The sequence below is a fragment of the Tenrec ecaudatus genome, chromosome 4 (genome assembly GCF_050624435.1).
Source record: "Tenrec ecaudatus isolate mTenEca1 chromosome 4, mTenEca1.hap1, whole genome shotgun sequence".
NCBI lineage: Eukaryota > Metazoa > Chordata > Mammalia > Afrosoricida > Tenrecidae > Tenrec > Tenrec ecaudatus.
The window spans coordinates 19,091,902-19,117,947 of record NC_134533.1 but is presented as its reverse complement, the minus strand read 5'-3'; the positions used below and the strand labels follow the sequence as shown (position 1 = coordinate 19,117,947).

At 37.6% G+C, this 26,046-nt stretch overlaps 1 protein-coding gene across 1 annotated transcript; it reads right to left on the bottom strand.

Annotated features, from left to right (window-relative positions):
• Positions 1-10,977: 10,977 nt before the first annotated feature.
• On the bottom strand, positions 10,978-11,947 carry LOC142446416 (olfactory receptor 5T3-like). The gene is given in 2 exon segments (XM_075548168.1): positions 10,978-11,001; positions 11,003-11,947. Coding segments are annotated over 2 exon segments (969 nt in total).
• Between the last annotated feature and the right edge of the window lie 14,099 nt (positions 11,948-26,046).

Genomic DNA, 26,046 nt, shown 5'->3' with positions numbered 1-26,046 from the left:
ATTTGGGTTGTTTCTAACTCCTTGCGTTTGTGAGCTACACCTATCATTTCTTTTATCATCTTTTGAAGAGTTTGGTTGACAAATTCCACCAGTCTCTTGTTCAGTGAATATATGTTTAATATGCTCCCTGGTTCTTCGTCTACTGTACCCTTGAGCATTATATAGTGCCCATCCTTATCTCTTGTTATGGTTTGCACCGAGATTAGGATTGCAACGCATGCTTTTTGTGAATTGCTATTTGCCTCATATTTTTTTCTCCAGCCTTCGATTCCTAGCCTATTTTTGTCTGTAATCTTAAGATGTGTCCCCTGTAGGCAGCAGATCAAGGGGTTGTGTTTTCTAAGCCAGTTTGCTAGCTTCTGCCTTTTAAGGCCTGAGTTCATTCTATTGATGTTCAGGGTTATTACATCTATCTGTAGACTCTGTGATGTCATCTTATACCTCTTGTGTTGGGTGTTTACCTCCTTTTCTTTTCAGTGGGCTGTATGTATGTGTGCGTTTGTGTGTGTGTTGTATGTTGTGTTTTTCATTTTTACCTTCTCTTCACTGTTGAGCCAATGTTATTTTTGGTTTTTTTCTCCTTTGTAAACCTCTTGGTAGAGTTGTTCTATGTGGTGGTATCTTATTGGTGCTTGTTGAGTATTGTTCTTTTTTTAAATCATTTTTTGGGGGCTTATACAACTCCTATCACAATCCATACATACATCAAATGTATAAAGCATATTTGTACATTCATTACCCTCATCATTCTCAAAATATTTGGTCTCCACATAAGCCCCTGGCAACAGCTTATTCCCCCCCCCCTCTCCCCATTACCCCTCCATCATGCACCCTTGATAATTTATAAATTATTATTTTGTCATATCTTACACTGTCCGACATCTCACTTCACCCACTTTTCGGTTGTCTGTCCTCTAGGGAGGAGGACAGGGGATCTATATGTAGGAGGATATAGAGATCCCTATAATCAGTATGTATATGTAGGAGGATATAGAGATCCTTGCAATCAGATTTATATGTAGATCCCTGCAATCAGTTCCCCCTTTATACCACACCCTCCCTGTACCCTCCCAGTATTGCCATTCTCATCACTGGTCCTGAAGGGATCATCTGTCCTGGATTCCCTGTGTGTCCAGCTCCTATATGTACCAATGTACATCCTCTTGTCTACCCAGATTTGTAAGATAGAATGGGATCATGAAAGTGGGGGGTGGTAGGAAGCATATAGTTACTAGAGGAAAGTAGTATGTTTCATTGTTGCTACACTGCACCCTGACTGGCTCGTCTCCCCACGACCCTTCTGAAAGGGGCTGTCCAGTTTCCTACAGAAGGGCTTGGGGCCCCACTCCACACTCACCCTCATTCACAATGATATGATTTTTGTTCTTTGATGCCTGATACCTCATCCATATGACACCTCATGGTCACACAGGCTGGCGTGCTTCTACCATGTGGGCTTTGTTGCTTCTGAGTTAGATGACTGTTTGTTCACCTTCAAGCTTTAAGACCCCAGACACTATATCTTTTGATAGCCAGGCACCATCAGCTTTCTTTACCACATTTACTTATGCACCCATTTGTCTTCAGTGATTGTGTCAGGAAGGTGAGCATTATGGAATGCCAGTTTAGTAGAACAAAGCATTCTTTCATTCAGAGAGTACATGAGTGGAAGTCCAATGTCCATCTGCTACCTTAATACTATACCTATAAATATATGCACATAAATTTATTTCCCCATCCTCATATACAAATATATTTACATATATACATACCTCTATTTAGACCTCTATAAATGCCCTTTGCCTCCTAGCTCTTTCCTCTATTTCCTTTTACTTTCCTCTTATCCTACTATCCTGCTAAGCCTTCCTTTGTATTACAGAAATTCCTCTCGGTTACACTACCCTTGATCATGCCCTACCAGGCCTCCTACAACCTCCTCACCACCAACTTGGATCAATTGTTGTTTTTTTGTCCCTTGGTTTGTTAACGCCGCTTCCTTTTCCCCCAAATCTTCCTCTCCCATGTCCTTCTGGAACTGTCGTTCTCATTGTTTTTGTTTTCTCCTCCAGATTGTTCATACAGTCTATCTTGGTGAGTGTTGTTCTATCCATATTGGGTCAGCAAGGATCTTTTGTAGAGCTGGGTTTCTTTTAACATATTCTTTGAGATTTCCTTGTCCAGGAAGACTCTTACTTTTCCATCAACTTGATAAATAATTTGATTGGGTTGAGTAGTCTTGGGTTTCCATTATTTTCCTTCAATTTTTGGAATGTTACTTCACTCTCTCTTCTTCATATTGTCTGCTGATAGGTTTGTGCATATTATTATTATTTGCTTTCCTTTATAGGTGACTGCTTGTTTTTCTCTAGTTGCTCTTATGGTTTTCTCCTTTTCCTCAAAGTTTGATAGTTTAACTATTATATGACTTTATGACTTCTTCTTGGGATTAAGTATAGTTGGTGTTGCATTGGACTCCTGAAATATTGCCTGGTTTTCATTCATTAAGCTGGGGAAGTTTTCCTACAAGAATTGCTTCACTATGTTTGCCATTGACTTCTTTGTTTTGTCTTCCTCCAGCAAACCAATTATTCTGATGTTGCGCCTCTTCATCCTTTTCTGTATTGCTTCCCTCATATACTGTAGGACTAAGCAGCATTTTGAAGATTTCTTTTTGTGGTAGGTCAATGTCTGCCTTTTCTACCTTTTCTATGACTGCGGTTAGGTTCGGGTCATACTCTGATCCTGGATTTTGTTCCTATTTTCTTGTTGAAGCAGCTTGCTGCTTACTTGTCAATTTATTGGAGCTAGATGTCATTTTCCCAAGAGCATAGGGCCCTGGGCTCTCTCTTTGGGAGGTTGGTATTGTTGCTTCTGTAGTCTGCCTATAGCCACCTACCTGAAGGGCTATGTTTCACCTTTGTCCCACTGGGGTTTCCTTCTCACCCTAGCCTATCAGGAGTCTGTTGTTTGGAGGGCAGGTTGAATGACCCTCTCAGTAATCAGGCTCTGAGGTCAGCCTATATCATACTCCAGCAACCCTGAGGCCTCAACAGGGGCTGTTTACACTTGTGTGCTGCACTCTGAGGGAGAGTGCTGACCCAAAAATGGAGGCATGGAGTTTGAAGGTGGAGACGTGGTGAACAGGGATGGTCTGTTCCCAGCTAGGAGCACTATAGACAGGAAGGTGGGTGGGAGGAATGGCCCGGCTACTTCTGTTAGCTTCCTGCTCAACTATTTGGAGCACAGAGGGCAGGGGAGAGTGCACAGGGAAATGGTAGAAGGGAGAATTCTGGTCTCCCAAGGCGAAATGGGAGGTCCCTTGGACTTGAGTCCCTTAACCACAGCTGCATGAGCTTGTTCTGGTGTCAGTCATGCCTAAGGCACAGTGAAAGGGGCACAAGAATCTACTGGATAGCTGGTGAGCCTAGAGTGCCATGAAGGGGGCATGAGCCTCTACCAGGGGACTGGGAAGCTTGGAATTTCACTTTGGGGGCAGGGTGTTGGCCAGCCTGTGGTGCTGTGAAAGGAACATGAGTCTCTGTCAGGTGACTGGCGGCCCTGCAGTGCTGCGGAAGGGACTCAAGCTTCTGTTGGATACCTGGCAAGCCTGGAGAGCTGCAGCTGGGTGAGTGCCTCATTCGGGAGGCTATCAGGCCTGAAGCTCTGCAAAAGTGGAGCACACCTCTGCAGGGGGGTCTGGTGAGCCCAGGACACTGCTGCCAGGTCAGGAGCATCTGTCAGGGGGTTGGTAGACTTGGGGTTCCATGAGAGGGGTATAAGCCTCTGCTGGGTGGCTGGAGGGTCTGATGCAACACAACAAGGTGGCAGCCTCCTCTGGGTAGCTTGTGGACCTGGAGCGCTGTGAGCCTCTGGGAGGGCTGGTGGGTCTGAGAAGACACAATGGGTCAGGAGTTTCTGCAGGGGTGGTTGGTGGGCCTGTGGCCTTGGGAACCTGCATGGAGTGTAGGCTATGGGGAAGAAGTCAGTTTCTGGTTCATAGAAGTGCTCTGGACCATTACAGTAATCAACTGACAGTCTTGAAACCCTTACTCAACCCCCAATTCTCCCCATTCATTGATCTCCATGGATATCCGAGGAGCTCCAATAATACCCATTTAATGAGTTGCCCTTTTTTCCTCCTGATATTAACAACTTTTTAGAATTTCTATTTTATGTAAGTTCCCAAATATTTTCGTGAGGAAATTCTTTTTAATATTTTGACCATCCTACTTACATTGACAATTACTATACGGATAATTTGTTTTCATTCCTGATATTAGTAGTTACTAATAATTAATGTCTCTACTTTTTTCCTACTTTTTTCTTTAATTATATTTATATATGCTCTTATCTTCTTGTTCTGTCTCATTTGCTCTGCCCAATTTGATTTTTTTAGTTTCTTCTGGTCAAAGCTGAGCCTACTTATTTGAATTCTTGTTTGTTTTCTAACATAACTATAAATTCTATGCCACCTTTCTTTTAAACAGTAGCAATGCTACTGTGCACATATTTAAAAAAATTCTATTCTCATTTTCACTCAATTCCCAGTCTATTTTAATTGTCAAATAAGCAGAGTAAAGTTTGAAATTGTTAAGGATTTTTCTTGCTTATATCCACAAGAAATGCTCACTGAGGAAGCAGATAAGAGATGAAAAGAGGTATTTCATTAGGAAAATCTGCTACACAAAACTTCATTAAAGTATTAAAGAGGAAGGATGTTTGAGAACAAAGGTGTGCCTGACCCAAACCATGGTACTTTTTATTGAATTATATGCATGTGAAAGGTGGACACTGAATAAGGATGACTGTAAAAGAATAGATGCACTTGTGTTGGAAGAAGTGAGACAGGAATGCTCCTTAGAGGCAAGAATGACAAGACTTCATTTTATGTACTTTGGACATAGTGCCAAGAGTACCAGTCCCTGGAGAAGGACATCAACTTTGTTAAGTGGAGGTGCAGTGAAAAACAACAAAGACTGCCCTCTACAAGATGAATTGACACAGTGGCAGCATTAATGGACTCAGGCATAGAAACAATTGGGATGATGATGCAGGACCATGTAGTGTTGTGTTGTGTTGTGCAGAGGGTTGCTATGGGTTGGAACCTACTGGATGTCACCTAACCACAACTCCAGGTAAGTGTTACAGTTTAGGAAACTCACAAAGGCCATTTTACCCTGTCCAATAAGGTCATTATGAATCAGAATAGACTCGATTTTGTTTTGGTTTATTTGGTTTTAGGTTTTCAGAAGGATACTGTTTATATTAACAACCCTAAATTTATTTTTTAGTTTCCTCCTATAGCGTCTGCCTGCATTGAACTCTTTCTCACAATTAATTGGCAAAGTGAGAAGCTTTGCCTCAAGGCACAGTCTGTTTCAAAATGCATTACTAACACTCCCCATGCCAATCCAGGGAGGGGAAACCTAGTATTACTCTTGTCGTGTGCTCTTGATGGAATTTGGGGTACTAGAGTACAAATTTAAGAACCGTTGTATTTTTAATCACCTCGTACACATGTGAAAGTTGAACACTGAATAAGGAAGACTTAAGAAGAATGGAAACATTTTAATCATAGTGCTGGCAAAAGAAATTAAAAGTATGATGGAGAGCCAAAATAACCAACAGCTCTGTCTTGGGAGAAGTACAACCAGAATGCTCTTAGAAGCCAGGGTGGAGAGACTATATATCCTTTTTTCAGGAGAGGCGAGTTATTAGCAATGTCCAGTTCCTGGAAAAGGGCATCATGTTTGGTAAACTAGAAGGGGACAGAAAAAAAAAGTAGTAACTCAATAAGACAGATAAAGATAGTGATGCAACAGTGGGTCTAACCTAGCAACAATTGTGAGGCTGTTGAAAACCTAGGCAGTGATTCATTGATCACTGTGAGTTGAAGGCATCCCTAACAACAACAAATAAATCTACATGATCATGATTCTTAAACTGACTACCTTGTTCAGAACTCCCTGAATCAATTTTATACGTTTTTCTTTCTAGAATAATATATGTTTTCCAATCATGGTCTTTTCCCACTTCTGTAGTCCTGCCTGGAACTCTTATTTGTTTACCACCAGTAATGCTTTTTTTGAAGATTTCCTTAGGACATCGTATCCAGTTGAAGAGGCCAGATTCTGTAAAGCCTTGGACACCATTGTGGCTTAGTACTGGAAGTCTCCTTTACATGGATGAATTCTTTGACTTGTCTTGTTTAAGACTTATTCTCTATATCTCTAAAATTGAGACTATAACTCAGTTGATCTCTTTTTTTTCCCCCTGAACTCTGTTAGGATGATTACGCAAGTCACATAGTAAAAGTTTTTATGTCATTGTAATATCTAATTATTATCTAATAAATTGTCATTATGTCATTATCCAACAAGCTGCATATAAGTTCTACTATAGCAATTACTCATTCAAAGACTCTATTGATTCAATAAATATGTCCAGGTAAACTATATGGTTCCTGGTATCATACTATGGCATGAGGATTCATTTGTGAAGATAAGAAGACACGATAACTGCCTTTATGCTATAGTTTCAGTGTAGTGATATAGCTTTAGAGAATGTAAATATTCAAGAAAATAAATATCAATGTCATTATTTGTTATGTTATAGACCATTGTGATAATTTCTATGAAAAGAAGGTTATGTAGGGACTGTGGACATCCATTAGGCCACAAGTAATTATTTCTTGTGAGGAATGTATTTCACTGAAATATCAAGTGAAAACTATTTAGCTCGATAATATATATGTATATATATATAATTTGTTTGATATTGACTACCAAATTACAAATTTCGTACAATTTGTTTTCCACTTAATCTGAGGAGAAAAGGGGGTACATGAATTTTAATGCAGCTTAATTTGAAATGAATTTTTGTTTAAACATTCTTAGGCATAATTGTATACACTTTTGTTGTTTGTATATTGATTATGTTATAAGGATAAATTAAAATAAGACATTACTATACTGTTAACCTCAAAAGGACAGATAAGTCATCACTCAGGGGCAAGAGGCATCACACAAAGTGTAAGGTAAAACACTCCAAATATATCATCATTCTTTTAAATCACCTTCCTTTGGAATGGGTAAAAAATGTAACTTTTTAAGTCAGTTGGTCATGTAACTCTTTTCCAAATTTCTTGGCATAATGAGTAAGTGTTTCCAGCACTTCATCAGCCTGTTGAAACATTTCAATTTGTGTTGCATCAATTCCTGGAAACACTAGCCTTCTTTTTGGCTAATGCTTTGAGTGCAATTTGAGTTTATTCCTGCAGCAACATTGATTCTTATTCATATGTTACTTCCTGAAATGGTGGAAAGTCAACTAGTTCTATTTGCACTGTAAATATGTGTATTCTTTCCATCTTTTGATCACTCAAAATTTTTGCTATTGAATCCTTCAGTATTCCAACTGGAGGCTTCTATTTTTTTTTTAGTTCTTTCAGTTTAAATTTGCTGAATGTATTCTTTTTAAATGGCTTTTTAACTCTAGGTCTTTGTACATTTCATTATAATATTTTACTTTGTCTTCTCAAGCTGCCCTTTGAAAATTTCTTTTCAGGTCTTTGATTTACCATTTTTTCCCCATTTGCCTTTGCTACTCTCTGATTAAAAGTAAGTTTAAGTGTCTTTTGACATCTACTGTAATATGTATCTCTTGTCTTTTTAATTACTTTTTGCTTTCTTCATCAATGATGTTTTTGACGCCCTCCCACAGCCCATCAGTTTGCCTGTCATGACTGTTCAATGCTGCAAATATGTTGCTGAAGTGTTCTTGAAATTCAAGTGGGCTGAATTCAAGGTCACATTTCGGCTCTTGTAGATTTGTTTTAATTTTCTTCAGTTTCAACTTCGATTTACATATGAGCAATTGATAGTCTCTTCCACAGCCAGCGCCCGGCCTAGTTTTATGTGCTAATACTGAATGTCTCCAGTGTCTCTTCCCACAGATGTAGTGAATTTTATTTCTGTGCATTCCATCTGGAGAAGTTCATGTGTTTAGTCACGATTTGTGTAGTTGCAGAAAAGTGCTTACTACGAACAAGCCATTGGCCTTAAAATATTCTATCATGTGATCTCCAGCTTAGTTCCTATCACCATGACCATAGTTTTCAACTCCTCCTCCCTCCTCTTTGTCTCCCACTTTTGAATTCCTATCACCTATAATTATCAATGCATTTAAATTGCATGTTTGGTCAAATTTGGACTGCAGATATTGGTAGAACTCATCAATTTCTTCATCAATAACTATGTGTTCAATGCATAAGTATGAATAATTGTTGTATTGACTGGATTTTCTGAAAGCAAGTAGATATAATTTTATCAGTGATCGCAATGCACTTCTTGGTAAATTTTGAGGTGTCCCTTTTTGGCAATGAACATTGATATTTGTGCATTCTATATTATTCTTGACAATGTCCAACTTTCCTAGATTCATAGTTCATACATTTCAAGTTTTGATCATTAATTGATGCTTTCAGCTGTTTCTTCTACCCATCTGTTGTGCCTCATCATCAAACAAAGATCCCAAATGATTCACTCACACAAGATTTACTCCATTTAAGCGGCTGTGGTCAGAGTACTTTGTGGAGGTAGCCCTTTTCCTCAGTCATATTTAGAGTCTTCTCTGACCCACGGGGCTCATTCTCTAGTACTCTCTCTGACAATGTTCTGCTTTGGTTTATAGGCATTCAATAACTGACAATGTGTAGATTCTATGAATTAAATATTCAGTGACTACTTCTTTCAAATTGGGCAGCTGATTCCTTCTTTGTAGTCTGTTCTTAGCCTGGAAGCTCTGCTGAAACATCTTCATGTTTTGTGACTCTGCTTGCAATTGAAATACCAGTGACACCTCTTTCAACATCACGCCAACACATACGTCACTACCATATGCCCAACTGATGAACAATGGCCCCAAGGTGTGGTATTTTCAATCAATGCATATACATATGAAGGATGGATATCGGATAAGAAAGTCAGAAAAAAAATTGTTGTTTTTGAAAGATGGTGCTGGTGAAGAATATTGACAATATCATGTGCTACCAAAAGAACAAGCAAATCTGTCTTGAAAGAAGTACAACCACAATGCTCCTTAGAGACAAGGGTGGCGAGACTTCGTCTCTCATACGTTGAACATTCTGCCACACAAGATCAGTCCCTGGAAAAGGACATCATTCTTGGAAAGGCAGAGGGACAACTGAAAAAGAGGAAGGCCCTGGACAAGTTGGATCTACACAGTGGCTGCAACAATGGGCTCAAGCACTGTAACAATTGTGAAAATGGCACAGTACTGGCAGTGCTTCTCTATGCTGTGCATAGGCTCCCTTAAGTGGGAACCAGCTTGATGGCATCTAACAATAACAACAAAAGCCAGATAAAAGTAATGAGCCTTTTGCTTACTAACAATCAGGCACACAAGACTGCATTCTCAGACTTATCTGGTCCTGCCAGGAGATATCTTTTTCTAACTTGTTTGCCTGGGAGCATTGTAGCAAGTTATAAACCTTCCACAGAGGCTGAAGTGAGGCTCAAGGAAACCTGGCCTGAGTAAGACAATAAGTAGGTAAGTTGAGTCAGTAAAGCTACATTTTGAAGCAGCTTATCCCTTTCTTATATAAAGACCATTTTATTAGAATTAGAAATGATTTTAAATTACTGTGGCTCCAAACTGTGTAAGTTTCATTAGATAAAATGTCTGTACTGTATTGCAAAAAAGAAAAAGTCTGTATAGCATCTCTGTCATTTAATTTACTTTTAAAGAAAAATTGAGCATAGATTTAAACCACACTGTCCAATTGTCGCTTTTGCTAATAGAAATATATATGTTCTCTTTACATATTCATTCAGAAAAAAATTATAAATTAAGTTTCTGAAATTTTATTATAAACTCACACTTCAGACCTTCTCCTACAGGAATACGGTCTTGATGACTTGGTTCTGATGATTTTGTTGTGGTATAATAACAACATAACCAACAGAGGTAGGTGGAAGAAAATGAGTTTATTGATGAAACAAGATATTATATTCTTAATTACTAGTAAAAGAAATGAATATTGAAATAAAAGCATTAAAAGTGAATTGGCAAATGCTGCAGAGTTGAGGTGATATGGAAGCATGTTCTTTCTCTGGACCATGTTTACTGGGCCTAATGTATGATGTTCATACAAGGTGGGCCCTCATAGTCAGGGAGTAAAAGTAGCACTAGTAACTGAAGTAGAATATGAAAAAGGGTCAACTAATGATAAGTTAGGTTTACAGATTTAGGAATAGCCACCGTTGTAGGTCATTCTTTAAACTATGATTTTGTTTTTACTGAACCTTAAATATGTTCTTAACAAATATTCCCATCTAGTCTCTTACTACTTTCAGGATAAATCTAATCAATTTCTGTGACTGAACAATGATCAAGAAACCCTCCAATAATGTAACCAAAGTCTGTAGTTCTGGGTAAAGCAATGCAGAAGGCGTATCCAAACACCGAAATGGATTTGAAGGTGTAAGGGTAGAACGGTCTAGCCATCTTCTGGAGGTCCTTCAAAGAATGGGATATTAATTTTCAAATATTTTTTGAAGACAGGATAAATATTGTGAGAATATGTAGTCATAGAATTCTTAAGACATCACAGTTAGTGGAATAAAAATGAAGCTAAGCAAACGACTATACATAGTAATATAAATGTATCAATTGCTTCTCAGCATTTTGACTAACACCAATGGTCAAGATACATATGCATCAATTATTGTTCAATATAGGTCAACTTGTAAATAATAATAAGGATATACAAAGGATACAACTTCGCTACATTTACAAAAGTCTGATTTGAAAGACTGATATTAATCAGCTTTTTTTGGAAAGAAGACAATTTTAACTAAAGGCAAAGCCATATTTTGCTCTAGCCACAAAATATAGAAATATGGATTGATACTCAACATTTATTTTCAGTTCTACAATGCTACAAATGTACTGTATTTATGAGCCAATTTCTATCAAACAATTTTTTCGTCGCTTCTTTTACATCTTTGTTCCTCATGCTATAGATGATGGGATTCAGCATGGGAATCACAATTGTGTAAAATGTAGACACTATCATGTCATGGTCCAAAGCGTAGCTGGAACTTGGGCGTACATACATGAAGAGGATTGTCCCATGATAAATGGACACTCCAGTGAGATGAGAGCCACAAGTGGAAAACACTTTTCGTCTTCCTTCAGCAGAACGAATCCTGAGAATGGCCAACAAAATGAAGCCATAGGAAACCAGGACTATCAAGATGGTGACTATCTCAATAGAGCCCACAAAGTAGAACAGTAGAAGCTGGTTGATGTGCGTGTCAGAACAGGAGATGGCAAGAAGTGGAGGGATATCACAAAAGACATGTCTAATTTCACTGGATGCACAGAAGGAGAGGCTGAAAGTGGCGATTGTGTGCAGAGTGCCATGCAGAACACCAGCAACATACGACGCAGTGATGAGTGGCACATAGACTCTGGGTGACATGTGAACCGCATACAGAAGTGGGTTGTAGATGGCTACGTAGCGATCATAAGCCATTGCTGCCAAGAGAAAGCACTCTGTGGTCCCCAGAGTGACAAAGAGCAACATCTGTGCTGCACATCCACTGAAGGAAATGGATTTATCCTCTGCCAGGAAATTGACCAGCATTTTGGGGGTGACAACTGTGGAATAGCAGGCATCTAACAGAGATAAGACACTCAGAAAATAGTACATGGGATTGTGCAGTCGTGAATCCACCATAACTAACACAACCAGTCCCAAATTCCCCACCACGGTAAAAATATAAATAGCAAGAAAGAGTAAAAAGAGATAAACTTGAAGCTCAAAATCATCCGTGAAGCCCAACAGTGTAAACATGGTGACTTCAGTCCAATTTTTCAAAGGAATCCTGTCTGACTCCAGTGCTGACGGCAAAACTGACATTTCAGTTGGTCTTTGGACGTTTGAGGGCAACTTTTCCTTCCAGGTAGCTGAAGTGGCTAACCTGTTTTTTGCTCAGCAGATGGGTGGTGGTTAAATTCCATACAAAGATCCTTCAGAAGAAAAGAATGAGGATCTACTTCCAAAGAGCAGTCTTGAAAAGCTGTGGAGAGCACGGTTCTACTTTGAGTTGGAATTGACTACACAGCAGCTGGGTTACGCTGCAGTCTGTGAATCAGGGTGCACCTGATGGCATGCTGTGTTTCTTAACGGGGCATGACTTCATAATAAGCAAGGATGGCATAGGTAGGAATAAATTAGTCAGGCCCATATGGATGTGACTCCCTTTAACAATAAAGGAAACGTTTTTTTTAATATCTTGACCAAACTTTTGTGTTAAAAATCAACAGCTAAACAAACACATCTGTCACTCTACATGGTTCTCGAATTAGTACACTTTACAATTTCAAGAATGAATGAACGGAGGTATTTTCAAGTCCAAAACATTATACATGAAAGGTAATTAAAATAAAACTTTCTTCTTTATTAGATAAAATAAAACATAAGAGATCAATAGTTCTTAATTATCTGCAGAATGGATGAATGACTTTTCCTAATGTTTAAAGTTTAAACATTAAGCCTTAAAATTAAACATTAACTAACAAAAGAAAAACCCCAAACCCTAAAGCTGTCAAGTCAATTCTGACTCACAGAGAACCAACAGCCCTGAGTAGAACTGCTACAGAGGCTTCTGAGGCTTCAGATCTTGACGGAAGCAGATGGTGTCTTTCTCATGAATTGTGGCTGGTGGCTTCAAATCATTGCCTCTTTGGTTAGCAGCCTAATGCTTAACCTTTGGGGCTACCAATGTTCCTTTGTGTCTTACAAGAGTGAATACAATTTAAGTGAGAAAAATGATTGAGAATGATTGAGGTTTAAAACATTCTTAGCTAATTAGAAAGTTGATGAAGCTAGACTGACCTTTCAAGTTTTCATAGAAGCTGTTATACTTATTACTCAGTAACCTTCTGTCTCATAAACATTTTGCACTTATATTTATAGTTAAAAATTGATTAACTAAATGGTTTGTCCATTGAACAGTGTTGTCTGGCAGTAACCAATTCTAAATCGTGAGGCAAGTCTCACACTGATTATGACGGTAAGATTAAATTGTCTGGTGTCACGTACGTATGGGTTTGGTAGTTCTATTATAATATAATTTAGCTGTTGTGTAATTATATGAGTTTGCAGCTTTGCAGTTATGTAATAGTGTAGTCAGTCATTCCCTGTAGTTTATGGTGTGAGGTAATCATCCTTTTGTTTTTGCTTTTTTTGCATAATCTAGATTTCTATAAACAACCTGTTCTTTGGAACTTAGCCTAGTTGATAAGTGTGAAACTGAGTGCATTTCTATGTAAATAAGTATTATTTACACATAAATATTTATAATACTCACAAATATCTCATAATAATCTTTAATTGTGTTGATTTCATTAATAAGATAGTTAAAGTTCATAAAATGACATCTTCATAGTTTTGGGGGTATCACAAAAAAATAAAGATATGCTTTAAAATTTCTCCATTCTATCTGTCTCCCGTCTATGTTTTTGCGTCCTTTTTTTGAGAATCTATGGATCACAAACAAAAAAGATTTAATGGAGAGAATCAGAACACAAAAGAAATGAGATGGGAAGACATACAGTGAAATGAAAAAACACTGAAAGAAAATTTGTAGGAGACATGTCCATTGATAGCCTACTGTAGAAATTTATTGTAAACTCAACTGCAAAACATACTTCTCTATCATCAGTAGGAAATATGGCTGCTAGACTAATTTTTACCATCACTCCATCACTCCATTGATGTGTCTGCATTAAGACAGCTATGGTAGAACATTAAGAAATTTATATGTAGGCTAAAAACTTCTATTAAAATCTCAGATATAGCTCCTATTGCCAGAGTAAGCTTGGGAAAGTAATGTCCTTCTTTTTGTACCAAAGAATAGGCAAGAGTGGCAACATTTTCCCGAGATAATTTGCTCACTTAAATTAATATGACATTCATGCAACATGGCCATGTAATGAAACATATTGACATAATTTATTTATTAAATTAAATTTGACTATGTGTGAAAACTACATGACTTCTACTTTTTATTCATCTGAAACAAAATAAACAGAAATTCTTAAATCTTTTTAAAATCAAAGCATTGAGCAATGAATGAGCCACAATAATAAATGTAGGTGGTTTTCTTTTACACGTACATGTTTAACATATAAGTATATATTAAAATATCATTGCATTGAAGGTAAGCTAATGAGTCCCAGTGGTCCATGATTTCAAGTATCGTAAGACCGCTCTGTACTGCATCCTGCCTTCAGACTCATGAAAATAACAGCATATTTTCCTTAAATGTTCCTGAAACTTTCAAATATGTAATTTTTCAGGCACCCTTGATGTTTCATCCATAAAATATTCACGAGCATATATTTTATACCAAACCAGGTCCCATTAGAGTCATTATCTACTTCATTGTAGGGAATCGGTGATTTGATAGAGAAAATACTATGAGTTTAGTGACTTCAGCTGAGCTTCTGCAAAAAGGTATTGTGTATGAATCTATTAGAAATTAGACAGTTTGTCTTTCTGACAGTGTTAAAAGGGAAGTGCAAGCAGAAGAGAAGAAGCTTGCCTTGTAAACAAAAGTGTGGAATGTGAAGTTCACTAAGAAGCAGCTCAGAAAAAAGACCTGGTGCTCTCCGAGTTAGGATTGACTCGATGGCAGTAAATTTTGATGGATTCCTGGACAACGAGCCACTGAAAATGTACGGAACACAGTTCTACTGAGACACGCACGACTCCGTGGTAATCGGTTCTGTTTCATAACGAGCCGATATTACTTTAAGAGAGTACACAAAGTAAACTGTTCATGAGAACAGCAGTGCAAACACTAGACTTGAGAAGAAAGAAAACTGTGATGGTTGCCCCCTTACATTGTTAAGTGTATTCTAGAACTAAGGAGTTTTGTGAACATTATTTTTCATAATCGACATAGCCCAAGCCAAACTCACTGCCATGAAGTCAAAGTCAACTCGTAAGGAACCTATAGGACAGGGTAGAACTGACTCCCATGAGTTTCCCAGACTGTAACTCTTGATTGGAGAAAGCAAAACTAAACAACAAACCTCTTTCTCTCAGGGGGGTACTGGTGGCTTGGACCTTGCAGTTAGAAGCCTAACACAATTAAAACAGAATAATTTAATGCTCTTCTATAGATGAGAGAAATGAGACTCAGCTAAATGTAAAACTTGACCAACATCCCATAGATAATTACTTACTAATGGAGCAAAGATACAAACCTCATTTCTCTGATTCCACAGCTTAAACTATTTTCACTTGACTATATTGTAATCCAAGGAGCGCTCATTATGTGTTGGGGCGTTAACTTCAAGGTCAGTAGATGTACACACCCTGGGAGAAATATGAAGTTTTGTACCCTGTGATGAGTTACAATCTTGCTAACCAATTCGATAGCAGTGAGATTGAGTTTATACTGCAATCTCATTTGTCATGTCATAACTCTGAAATCATAATCCTCTCTACAAATAATATAAAACTATATTTTCATGTATTTTAATTTATTTTAAACTCATTCAATTTTCATAGAGAATTTTAAAATATATATACTAAATTGATGCCTAGAGGAAAATAAGCTATATACCTACATAAGGAACAATGAAATTCCTAAAGTAGCACATAACCAATGTTAGTTAAAATATTATTTTTTTTCTCCATTTAATAATTTTCCTTATTTCAAATAGAACTTCTTAGTTCTATTGCTCATAATCTGATTATTAGCTATCACTAACTTGAAAGCAATTTTCTTACACTTCTATTGACCAAAATATGTAGGTCTCTTTTATATTTCCTTGCTTTCTGCTTAGGAAGCATTCAACTTCCAATGTAAGTCTTAATTAATTTATTTTGAATTAAATGAAAATCACCAAATATAAATTTATATGTCAAGGCATATATTATACTTAGGCATTCAAGGCTCAAAATTCTTAAATATATATATATATATTTAGTGAAGAAATATGTTTTCTTCTTATCTATGTTTTCTTCTTACCTTCTTAACTGCTTACTCAAAGTATGATGTGATTATGTTTGACTACTTATACCAACTTCTTCAGCTGTGTTCTTCTAGTCCACCGAGGATTTGCCAAGGAGAAGGAGTGGGAACTCTCTCTGGGACAAAAAGATAAGCCTTTGTGGGGGAAGGGGGAGAAGAGGATTCTTTTCCCTGGCAATACCAAGAGAATGGTTCTGGAACAATGTGTCCATGAGTCACTTTGGCCTCTGGAAAATGGATTCCTCCTTGGAGAAGTTCATCATATAAATTTGGAAAATAAATCTAGTGAACTGGAATGTGCACTTAGCTCTGATGTCAATTAGCTGTGTTCATTGGTTACTAAATTACATTTCCTGAAATGCAGCTTTCTTCTGGGAATATCTGGTAACCTGCTTAATTACCTCAAAATCTTGTAAACAAGTATATAATTAAATAATAATAAAGTATAGCATATTGCAGAATTTATAACTGTTTAATGAAATGAATGTACGAATCTGGCTAATGAGGAGCTGTGGGTTAAGTGTTGGACTGCTACTGAAAGTTCAAAGCCAACAGCTGCTCTCCAAAAGGAAAGCAAGGTTGATTGGTCCCTTAAAGATGTACATCCTCGAGACATTTAGATAAGGGTCACGACACATCTGAATTCACTTGGTGCCAGTGTAAGCTTCCTAAATGACAGGGCCATCGATGTAAGTTACCTGTGTACTGTGTATCCAGGGAGAGGAAATTAAAAGCAATTTTCTGAAATAAGCAAGGGAGCATTTTATATACTAAAATCACACGGGTCAAATCTGACTCATAGTAAACCAATAGGACAGACTAAAACATCTCCAGTGGGTTGCCACTGTAAAAGTTTTTTAGCAGTTTTATTGGTTAATTTCATTTCTATAACAGATAGTAGCTTCTCAAAAATGCTTTGAAATGAATTCTTGAATAGGTACACAATTTATTTCCTTACTGCAGCTAGATTTGTTGCTTCCAATCTGACTGCCCCTCGGAAGCATCTGTAGAATTTTTAAAAAGCAAACGTGCTGTTGATATTTGCTTGTGTATCAATGTTAAATTTTTCTTTGGCTCTACATTGAGCCCACATGTGTATTTGTGTGCATGTATTTAGTGTACATGTATGGATGTGTGTGATAGTAAACAGAATTTTAGGATCATTAATAAAAAAAATGCCTTTACTTTTCTTCAGCTTGCTTTGTCTCAAATTCACGTAATCCTTCCTTAATACTTATAGATTTTTCTTGCTCTTTCATTATGGAGGAATGTCAGTCTGTTTTCTCTAGAGGAAGTTAAATCCAGTGATATTTATATGTGTACCTAAATAGAGAAATTCTTATCAATGTAATGACACACAGTTAGAAAAATGGACAAGACCAAGTCCAGGCAGGTTCCAGTTCCATGGGTCACACGGCCGGAGGCTTTTCCTTACTCGCTTGACTTGAAGAGGAGATAAAGCCGCGGAGCTTGTGGATGCGGAGGTGCATGAATCCTAAATCAATTGGCAGGTTTATGGCTACTTTCAGGATTAGCTTGCAATCGGGCAAGCCTTTGGCTCCAGTCTAAAGAAACCAGGCTGATGAGTTAGCTGCAGGATCTTATCCCGTTATGGAGGGTTACAACTGATTGACTATGATTACATCATGTTAGGTCAGGTCCCAGAGAATTAATTGGTGTTAACTGCAACTCTACTCAGAATCCTAACCTAGGGAAGAGATAGACAACCTTAAGTACCACAAGGGTTTAAGCAAATTTCATTGTTTCTATTGGTCAATATTACTATTTTATTTTAATATTTTTGTTTATTTTAGTGCAAAAGTTTAGCCAAGAAATAATAAAATTGTTTGTTTTATTTTTACAGAAAATTATATTCACATGGGTCCAGGTACTTTCTCCTGACTCGTGAGTACAAGAGAATGAAACCCTACTGACTATAAAGGGAACAGAATTCATGAAACACATGACATATGGGATACTCCAGATCAATAAATATTTGTTTCTTTTCCTATATAAAGTATAATTTTTATAGTTTTCTATCATTTGTATGATGCACCATTTAATAAATACAAACTCTATAAGTGATCATGTCAAACACTTTAAAACTTAATACAGTAGAATATAATGAATCTGAATGACTACACATGCTTGTGCCAGGTATTGAAATTGCTATATCACAGTTTTGACACGTAATAATCTTAGAGACAAAGGGATGGTGCGACATACCTTTGCTAGCGGAAATCGGCTGGCAGGGCCATGATAAATGTGTTCAAGGAAAGGGGCACCCATCAGGAACCTATGGGAAAACTCCTAGGCCCCAGTGATGTGACATCACACAGGTGCACCTGAACTCAGCCAGTAAAGTCAACCATTACCCTCAACCTTGCTCCCTCAACTAGGAGGATAAAGGTAGAGCCCAAAGTGCGATGGGTCTCTTGCTTGGCTCGCTTAGCTCTCTGATTTCCTGCTCTTGGTTCTACATGCTTGGTTCTGTGCCATCTTCAGTGGAGAACTCTCGCGCAGACACTGTGTGGCCTTACATGCTGTCACAACAGGTTTTAAGTTCATAAATCTCTTCACACATTTCCCGCGTTTATAGTGGGCTTGCAAACTACGCCTGTCAATCTAGTGTTAGCACCTCCTGAGATTCCCTGTAGAGTATTTCAGTATGAGACTAACCTAGACTTTAGTGAGTCTTGCCATCCCATAGATCTTTCCCTAACCTTACCTAAATGTGCACCTGTTTTAGTTCTTCCACAAGCCATCAGTTTACATACGACATCCAGCCAAGATTGCCATTCCCAGGATCATAGATGCCTGAACCACCACTTCAACCCCATTCACCATGAGCCCCACATGGATGACCCCTCCCAAGAGAGCAGGAAGGATGTGGACCCAAAGCCCCACTTTGTATCCACTTACCAGCAGGATGTAGCCAAAGGACTGTCTACTCCCAGTATTCCCCATTGTTACTGGGTCCATACTCCTTCAGTGGGGAGTGACAAGTAGAGAAATAGTTATGGTTTATTGTGCCAACCTGGCCAATTAACACACGTGGGATTAATTGAAGGGCAGAGAGATAAATGTCTCAGCCAGTCTCGCCTTTCTAGTTCTCAGGTTTCATGCTCCTTCATGACTGGACAGTGTGCAGCTGCCTTAGCGTTTTCTCTTCCTTGATTTGCAAGCTACACTACCTGTGGGACACCTAACCCCGTGGACTGTGTCGCTAGTTTGAGGTTCAATCAAGACCTGTTTTGCCACGCTACTGAAGCTTGAGCTAGGGACTATGAGACCCTGTCACCTGGCTGACTGTTGGTGACCTGCCTTGCTGTTTGCTGCATGTGCCCGGATAGCCTGAATTGCTCTACAGAGGACTACCCAGTGGCCCTCAAGACATGCGGGCGCTGGAGGCAGGTGGGGCCGCTGACTCCCCTAAACGCCTGCAGTGGAAATAGGCTGGCACGGCCACAATACAAACATTTCTTGGAAGTCAGACACAACAATTAGACACTGATGGGAATATCCAGAACAGAAGCATGCACAGATTAGGGCCGCATAGGTGTAGGTGAAACTGTACCTGGCTACAACCTAAGCACATGACATCACACAGGAGTGCTTAGACTCCACCGATAAGATCTGCCAATACCCTCAACCACGCCCCCACAATGAGTGGGGATAGGGGGGACAAGGACAAACACAGCCTTGCGAGTAAGCCACGCCCTTTTCCAGATACTCTCTTCCTGGTTGGACATTGGATTTCTCCCGCCTGCACTGCATGCAGACACGTGTGCCTGCTCAGGTCCCCACTCTTGGGCTCTCTGGGGATTTCCTGCTCTGTGGATTTTCTGCATGGCTGGTTCCGCACTCCTGTTTCAGAGTTCTTTTCACGTGGTTTTTGGCACTCCTGAGGCCATCTTAGGTCATGAACTCTTGCATGGTCCCCGAACACCCGAACAGCCTTACGTGCTTTCCAGAAATAGTGTGTACCTTGTGAGACTGAAAACCTTGAAGCTTCCCCTTTCCCTCTTAAAAGTCACAGGGATTAAAAAAGTGCGTCTGCCTTGTGAAATCTTTCAGCTTTGAGAAGTAAGAACTGAGGTAAACCATCCCAGGTAACTAACAGTTTTGCCTTATTATGTGTCAGTATATCTGCTGGTTTGTTTGCAATTTAAAATGGTTATATTGCTAATCTGAGCGTATGAGTCTCAGAGACGTTAAATGCTAACAATGCTAACTCTCCCCTTGTGAGAGTTATGAAGTGATATGATATTATGCCTGATCTTAAAAATAAAACCACAAAAATTAGTGTTAACGGACATTTTTCTCTAAAGCATCATTGAAAATCAAAGTTCAAAGAATTTTATTTTTTCAACAAACATCAAGATTTGTTATCCTACCCAAGAAGTATATATCTCTGCATCTTTTAGAAAATCATCAGAGTGCTATTTTTAACCAGAAGATAATTGGGGAATATTCCCCTCTGGCTATCTCCTAGGGGTTTCATCAATAACTAAGCAGATATAAAAGATCCAACTGAAACATATTCATAACCAAAGCATAACATATTTATGCATCTGACACTCTACAGGCAAGGGAAACTATGACTTCATTGACATAAATTTAGGACAGAGAACCTAAAAATCAAGGTAAAATATTCTATGATATTTCTAATATTAAATATTTTAGCTCTTTCCCATAACATTAGTGAATATCATGAATCTATTAAAATCTATGCAAGCATATTTCTACCCAATAATTTAAAATACATGCTTTCTACTAAAAACAATCAAGCTCACTGCCATCAAGTCAATCCTGACTCATAGTGATCCTATAGGACAGGACAGCTCAACTACATGAGTTTCTGAGACTGACATTTCACAGCAGTAGAAATCTTCATCTTTCGCCCACAGAGTGGCTGCTGGTTTCACCCTACTAACCTTGTGATTATCAGCCCCAATTGTAGCTATTATAGAAAATAGTCAATATTAAGTCCATACTTATAGAGTGAAACAAGATCCTCCAAATTGAAAAGTTATACTTTCCTGACAGATGAAGATAATACATTTCAAAGTAAGTAAAATGGGAATGGGAATAAAAGTCTCGACAATGTATCAATAGAAAGCAAAAATATTTGAAATATTCACCTCCCTAGTAGCTGATATTTATATATGCATATTGAAAGGGCAATAAATTGGGTTTATTTTATTAGTTACTAAATGTAAGTCTAGAAGTCAGCTAAGGTTTTTACTTCCTTCATTTATAACCTTTTCTCTAGTATTGATCCCTTAAAGGTAGCCAAACACACCACGGATTTTCTTTTATTTATCAAGGGAGGAGGGAGCAGGTTGTAGCATTACACTACAGTGTCACAGTATGCAATATAGAAAGATGGAAAGTACCTACACCTTGGGGAATAAGGAAAGCTGGGTTATATCTTGAATCTGGTGCTTATTAATGAAAATTCCTGCAAAGTATCATAAAGCAATGTGCCAAATATTCCATTATTGTAGCAGATGATAAGTAATAGTTATTATAAATAAATGATAGTTATTATTATATATATCCTTATTATTATTAATGATTTAATATTGTGCTCCAGATAGCTGGATTTATCACTCCCTTAAAACAATATTCATGTGACTTTATATTATTTTCTGAAGGCTGATCATAGAAGATCAAGAAATTTAACTCTGTGCTTACAATTTGTTCTTTTTTCTCTTTTCTATTTAAAAATAACAATTTTTTTTATAGAAAACCGAATTAAGGCCACTGTGATGTGCAAACAGTGTCATTGTTATCTGTGTGAGCTTTGCTGCCAATGGATCATAACATTAGCCAGCCCTTACAAACGTTGAATCCTGGGGGCATGGTGGCTTTGCATGGGCTGGGATCCACAAGGTCAGCAGTTCTAAAGTACCAGTAGCTCTGAGGGAGGAGGATGGGGTTTTCTACTCCACTGTCTCAAACTCATAAGGGAAGCTCTGTCCTGTTCAATAGGGTTGCTAACAGTTTACATTGACTAGGTGGCAATAAGGTTTTCATGTTTTAAATACACTCTTGTTAAACAGTAAATCAGAAGCATAAAACCTTATTTTATATTTATGAAGCTTTACTCATAATACTATTTTTAATCTATTCAATGGAGCAGTACGTGACCGAACCAGCTTCACAGCCCTTTGTTATCATTAGGACCCATTATATTTCATCCTAACAGAATAATGTTGAAGTGCTTATGTATAATCACAAGACAGCTTGTATAAATATATTTATGATAAATTTCTAGATACATGTAGTTTCCAATTATTTTGCTCATGATAGTCATTTTGTGACCTCAAATTTGCTAACTGTTAAAAAAGATACTCACCTGATGACAGAAGTTTAATTATATTTATCTGGTTTATTGATAATTTAAATGCATATTTTCTATTTAAAGAGACTAACTTTGCTTATTTTTGAGGAAGACTGGGCTTACAACTCAATTAACAGTTACAGACTCTGAAACCCACAGGGGGTCATTATGAGTCAGCATTGACTTAATTGCAGTGAATTTGTTGTTTTTTTGGCTTGGTTTTGCATATTTAATTTGTTTGCCAGTGTGGGAATGTACATGTATCTGTGATTGTATATACATATAACCCAAATGTACTGGATAGATTTGCCATAACTTTTTCTTTACCAATTTAAAAATGAGTACATGTTCAGAGGGAACATGTAGGATCACACAAAGGTTATAATCGTATAACTTAGGTGATGAGCATATGTTTTCAGATTCCATATCTCATTTATTTATCCTGTGTCATTTTGATGTCAAGAATTATGTTTCTTCTCATTTTTCTTTAGACTCACAAAAATAATGTTGTAAATATAATGAATTGACTATCTTCACTGAAGTAGGGGTTTTGTATAATTCTAATGACTCACTTCAGCTACATAAATGACATTTTTTCAATATGATGCCAATGAATATTCATTTTCATCCCTTCCACATGGACTTTAAAAAATATCTTTAAGAATTTTCCATTTAAGCAAGTAAAATAGCTTTATGTTCTAAGGAAATGATTTAGTTTAACATATTTTATAGTGTTGTAGCCACTAAAACAATTGGGCAATTTAAAAGTTGATGACTTCTGATACATTTTATCCTAAACTTTTATTTTGAATAAAAAAATTCAATCTCGAATAGATTGTATTTTCCGATAAATCATTTTAGTGAGTTTCTACTCTGACTTTGATTTTAAATAAAACTCCTATGGAAATATTTTTCTCTAAATATTGATATTTTCTGGGTAGTCCTGAGTTTATCTTTCTGAGAATGTTGTATTTGAATTTATGCTCCTGCAATCACTCCAATCTACATGGCTTTTCTTACTGAGAGATCATTATCAATAAATTAAAATTAGAGTTTGACTTGGATCTATTATTTGTAGCAGAGTATGCACCCAAATTCTTGACTTCAACTCAAGAATTAGTAAATTAGAGTAATTTAAGAGGAAGCACAGACAATATGTTAAAAATTAAAATTTGCATTGATGTTTTAAAAGTTTAAATTTATTTTTAAAATTCAAAATTTGCATGAAATATATTATACTATGAGTTAATAATGTTATATTATGAGTTAATAATTTTAAAATTTGGATTCTTATGTAGGCAATGCTTTCTTATGACTTGTTTTTCCATGAGACCAGGCCAAAAATAGACCATTCATTTTATAATCCATCTCTTTCAGAACTTTTACTCTCAACTATTATTTTTAACTTCATCTTTTATTTTTACCAACTACTTTACTAATCATATACTTATTAATTATTTCACTGAGCTCACAATAAGGAATATATAAACTGCTTTACAACCATGAGAGAAAATATTTTGCAAGACTGAAGATCTTGATTTCTTTTTTCAACTCTCCAATAAGTTCTTAAATTTCAGTAAGTAGAAAAACTTGTAAAGATCCATGTTACAAATGGTAAAAAAGTCATGTATCGCCAAAAGAAGGACCACAATTATGTAACTGAAATATAAACGGTCTTACATTTTTAACTAGGTCGTGGTGAATTCCACCCTACCCAAACGCTGATAGACTCTTTCCTGCAAAAGTCCATAGTTACTCTGAAACTGAAAGTATTCAGGGAGAAGTTCAGTAACTGCTACTGATGGGGTTTCTTGAGTAGGGAGAATGAGCATGGAACCAAACAGACACACACACACACACACACACACACACAATACAGGACTACAGCACGAAGTAGACACAGACAGAGACGGTACAAACTGCATCCTTGACAGACTGCAGCGCTTTATTTTTATGTACGAAATACTAGTGTTCCCGAGACAAGTTTGGTATTCCCACATATGAAGTTCTCATAACCCTGAGAGTGAGTTCCGTATCTTGGCCCATACTGTTTTTGTTTACTCACTCCCAGGGAAACACTGTTTGCCTGCTCCCACAAATTCCTTACCATTTGCAGTAAGGAAGCAGTTTATGAGAATCAACTAGGACAAATGTTTGCGTACTGTCCTAGACCGATACATGACATGAGACACAGCTCTCCTTTCATGGCTCCTTCATATGCCCCTTATTTATTTTTTTCTTTTTCCCTCCGCGAAAGTCCCTCTAGTTATTACAGACACGCTGCCTTTCTGTCTTCCCTGTTTTACACAAGTTTATTATTTAACTCCGAAGTCCCTCTAGTGGATTTTCACTTACCACAGAGGCAAACCTTTTCGGGTTTTTCCTACTTCTATTTCTTCCGAAAGTCTCTCTAGTGATCACCGCTTACCACTGAGGCTCTTCCCTTTCGGGTTCTCCCTGCTCCTGTTCCTTTCCGGTCCTTCGTTGGGCGCCAAATGGTGCCTTGGTTGCTTGAGCAGGGAGAATGGACATGGAACCAAACACACACACATACACACACACACACACAAACACATACACACAGAGAGAGATAATACAGGACTGCAACACAAAGTAGACTAGACGGTACAAACTTCAGCCTTGATGAGCCACAGTGCTTTATTTTTATGTACTAAATACTGGCAGTGTTCCCAGACAAGTTTGCTATTCCCACACTTGAATTTCTCATAGCCTTGAGAGTTAGTTCCATATCTCTGCCCATACCGTTTTTGTTTACACACTACCAGGGAAATACTGTTTGCAGCTGCTCCCACAAATTTCTTACCTATTGCAGTAAGGAAGCAGTTTATGATAACCAACTAGGACAGATGTTTGGATATTGTCCTAGACATGACATGACAGGACATGACATGTTCTAGACATGACATGAGACACAGCTATCCTTTCATGGCTCCTTCAGCTACAATATTGGCATGAGGCCGTTTAATCAGACCAACTCCATTCAGCATATTCTCTATATAAAATTATTCTAAAGGGAATTTCATTAGCTTTTCTTTCTCAGTGTTAACCACAGACTTGTGAGATAAGCATTAATAATTTATTCTACAGGTGAGAAGATTACACAAATAATATTACACAATGGATGAATAACCTAAAATTCTAGTGTTTCATTCCAGTGTGCTGTCCAATCAACCAACCAAACAACCGACCATCTGACCAATAAATCAACCAACAAACTCACTGTTATTGAGTTGATTCCAGCTCACAGTGACCCTATAGGGCAGGATAGAGGTGCCTGTGTGGTTTCAGAGACTGTAACATTTACGGGAGTAGAAAGCCTCCATTTTTTCCCAGAGAGCAGTTGGTGGTTTCAAACTACTAACCTTGCAGGTAGCAGCCCAAAGTGTAACCACTACACCACCAGAAGTCTCAGTATTCTGTATATTGATCTACTATCACAAGTGTTTAGACATGAGAAGAAATATTTTAATTAATAACTGATGTTACTAAATAAACCAGTTTGCTCAATTATTTAGAAATATGATTTAAACCAGTGCATTTTAATTAATAATGTGATTTAATAAATAAACCAGTAGACCCAATTATTTTGGAACTGACATG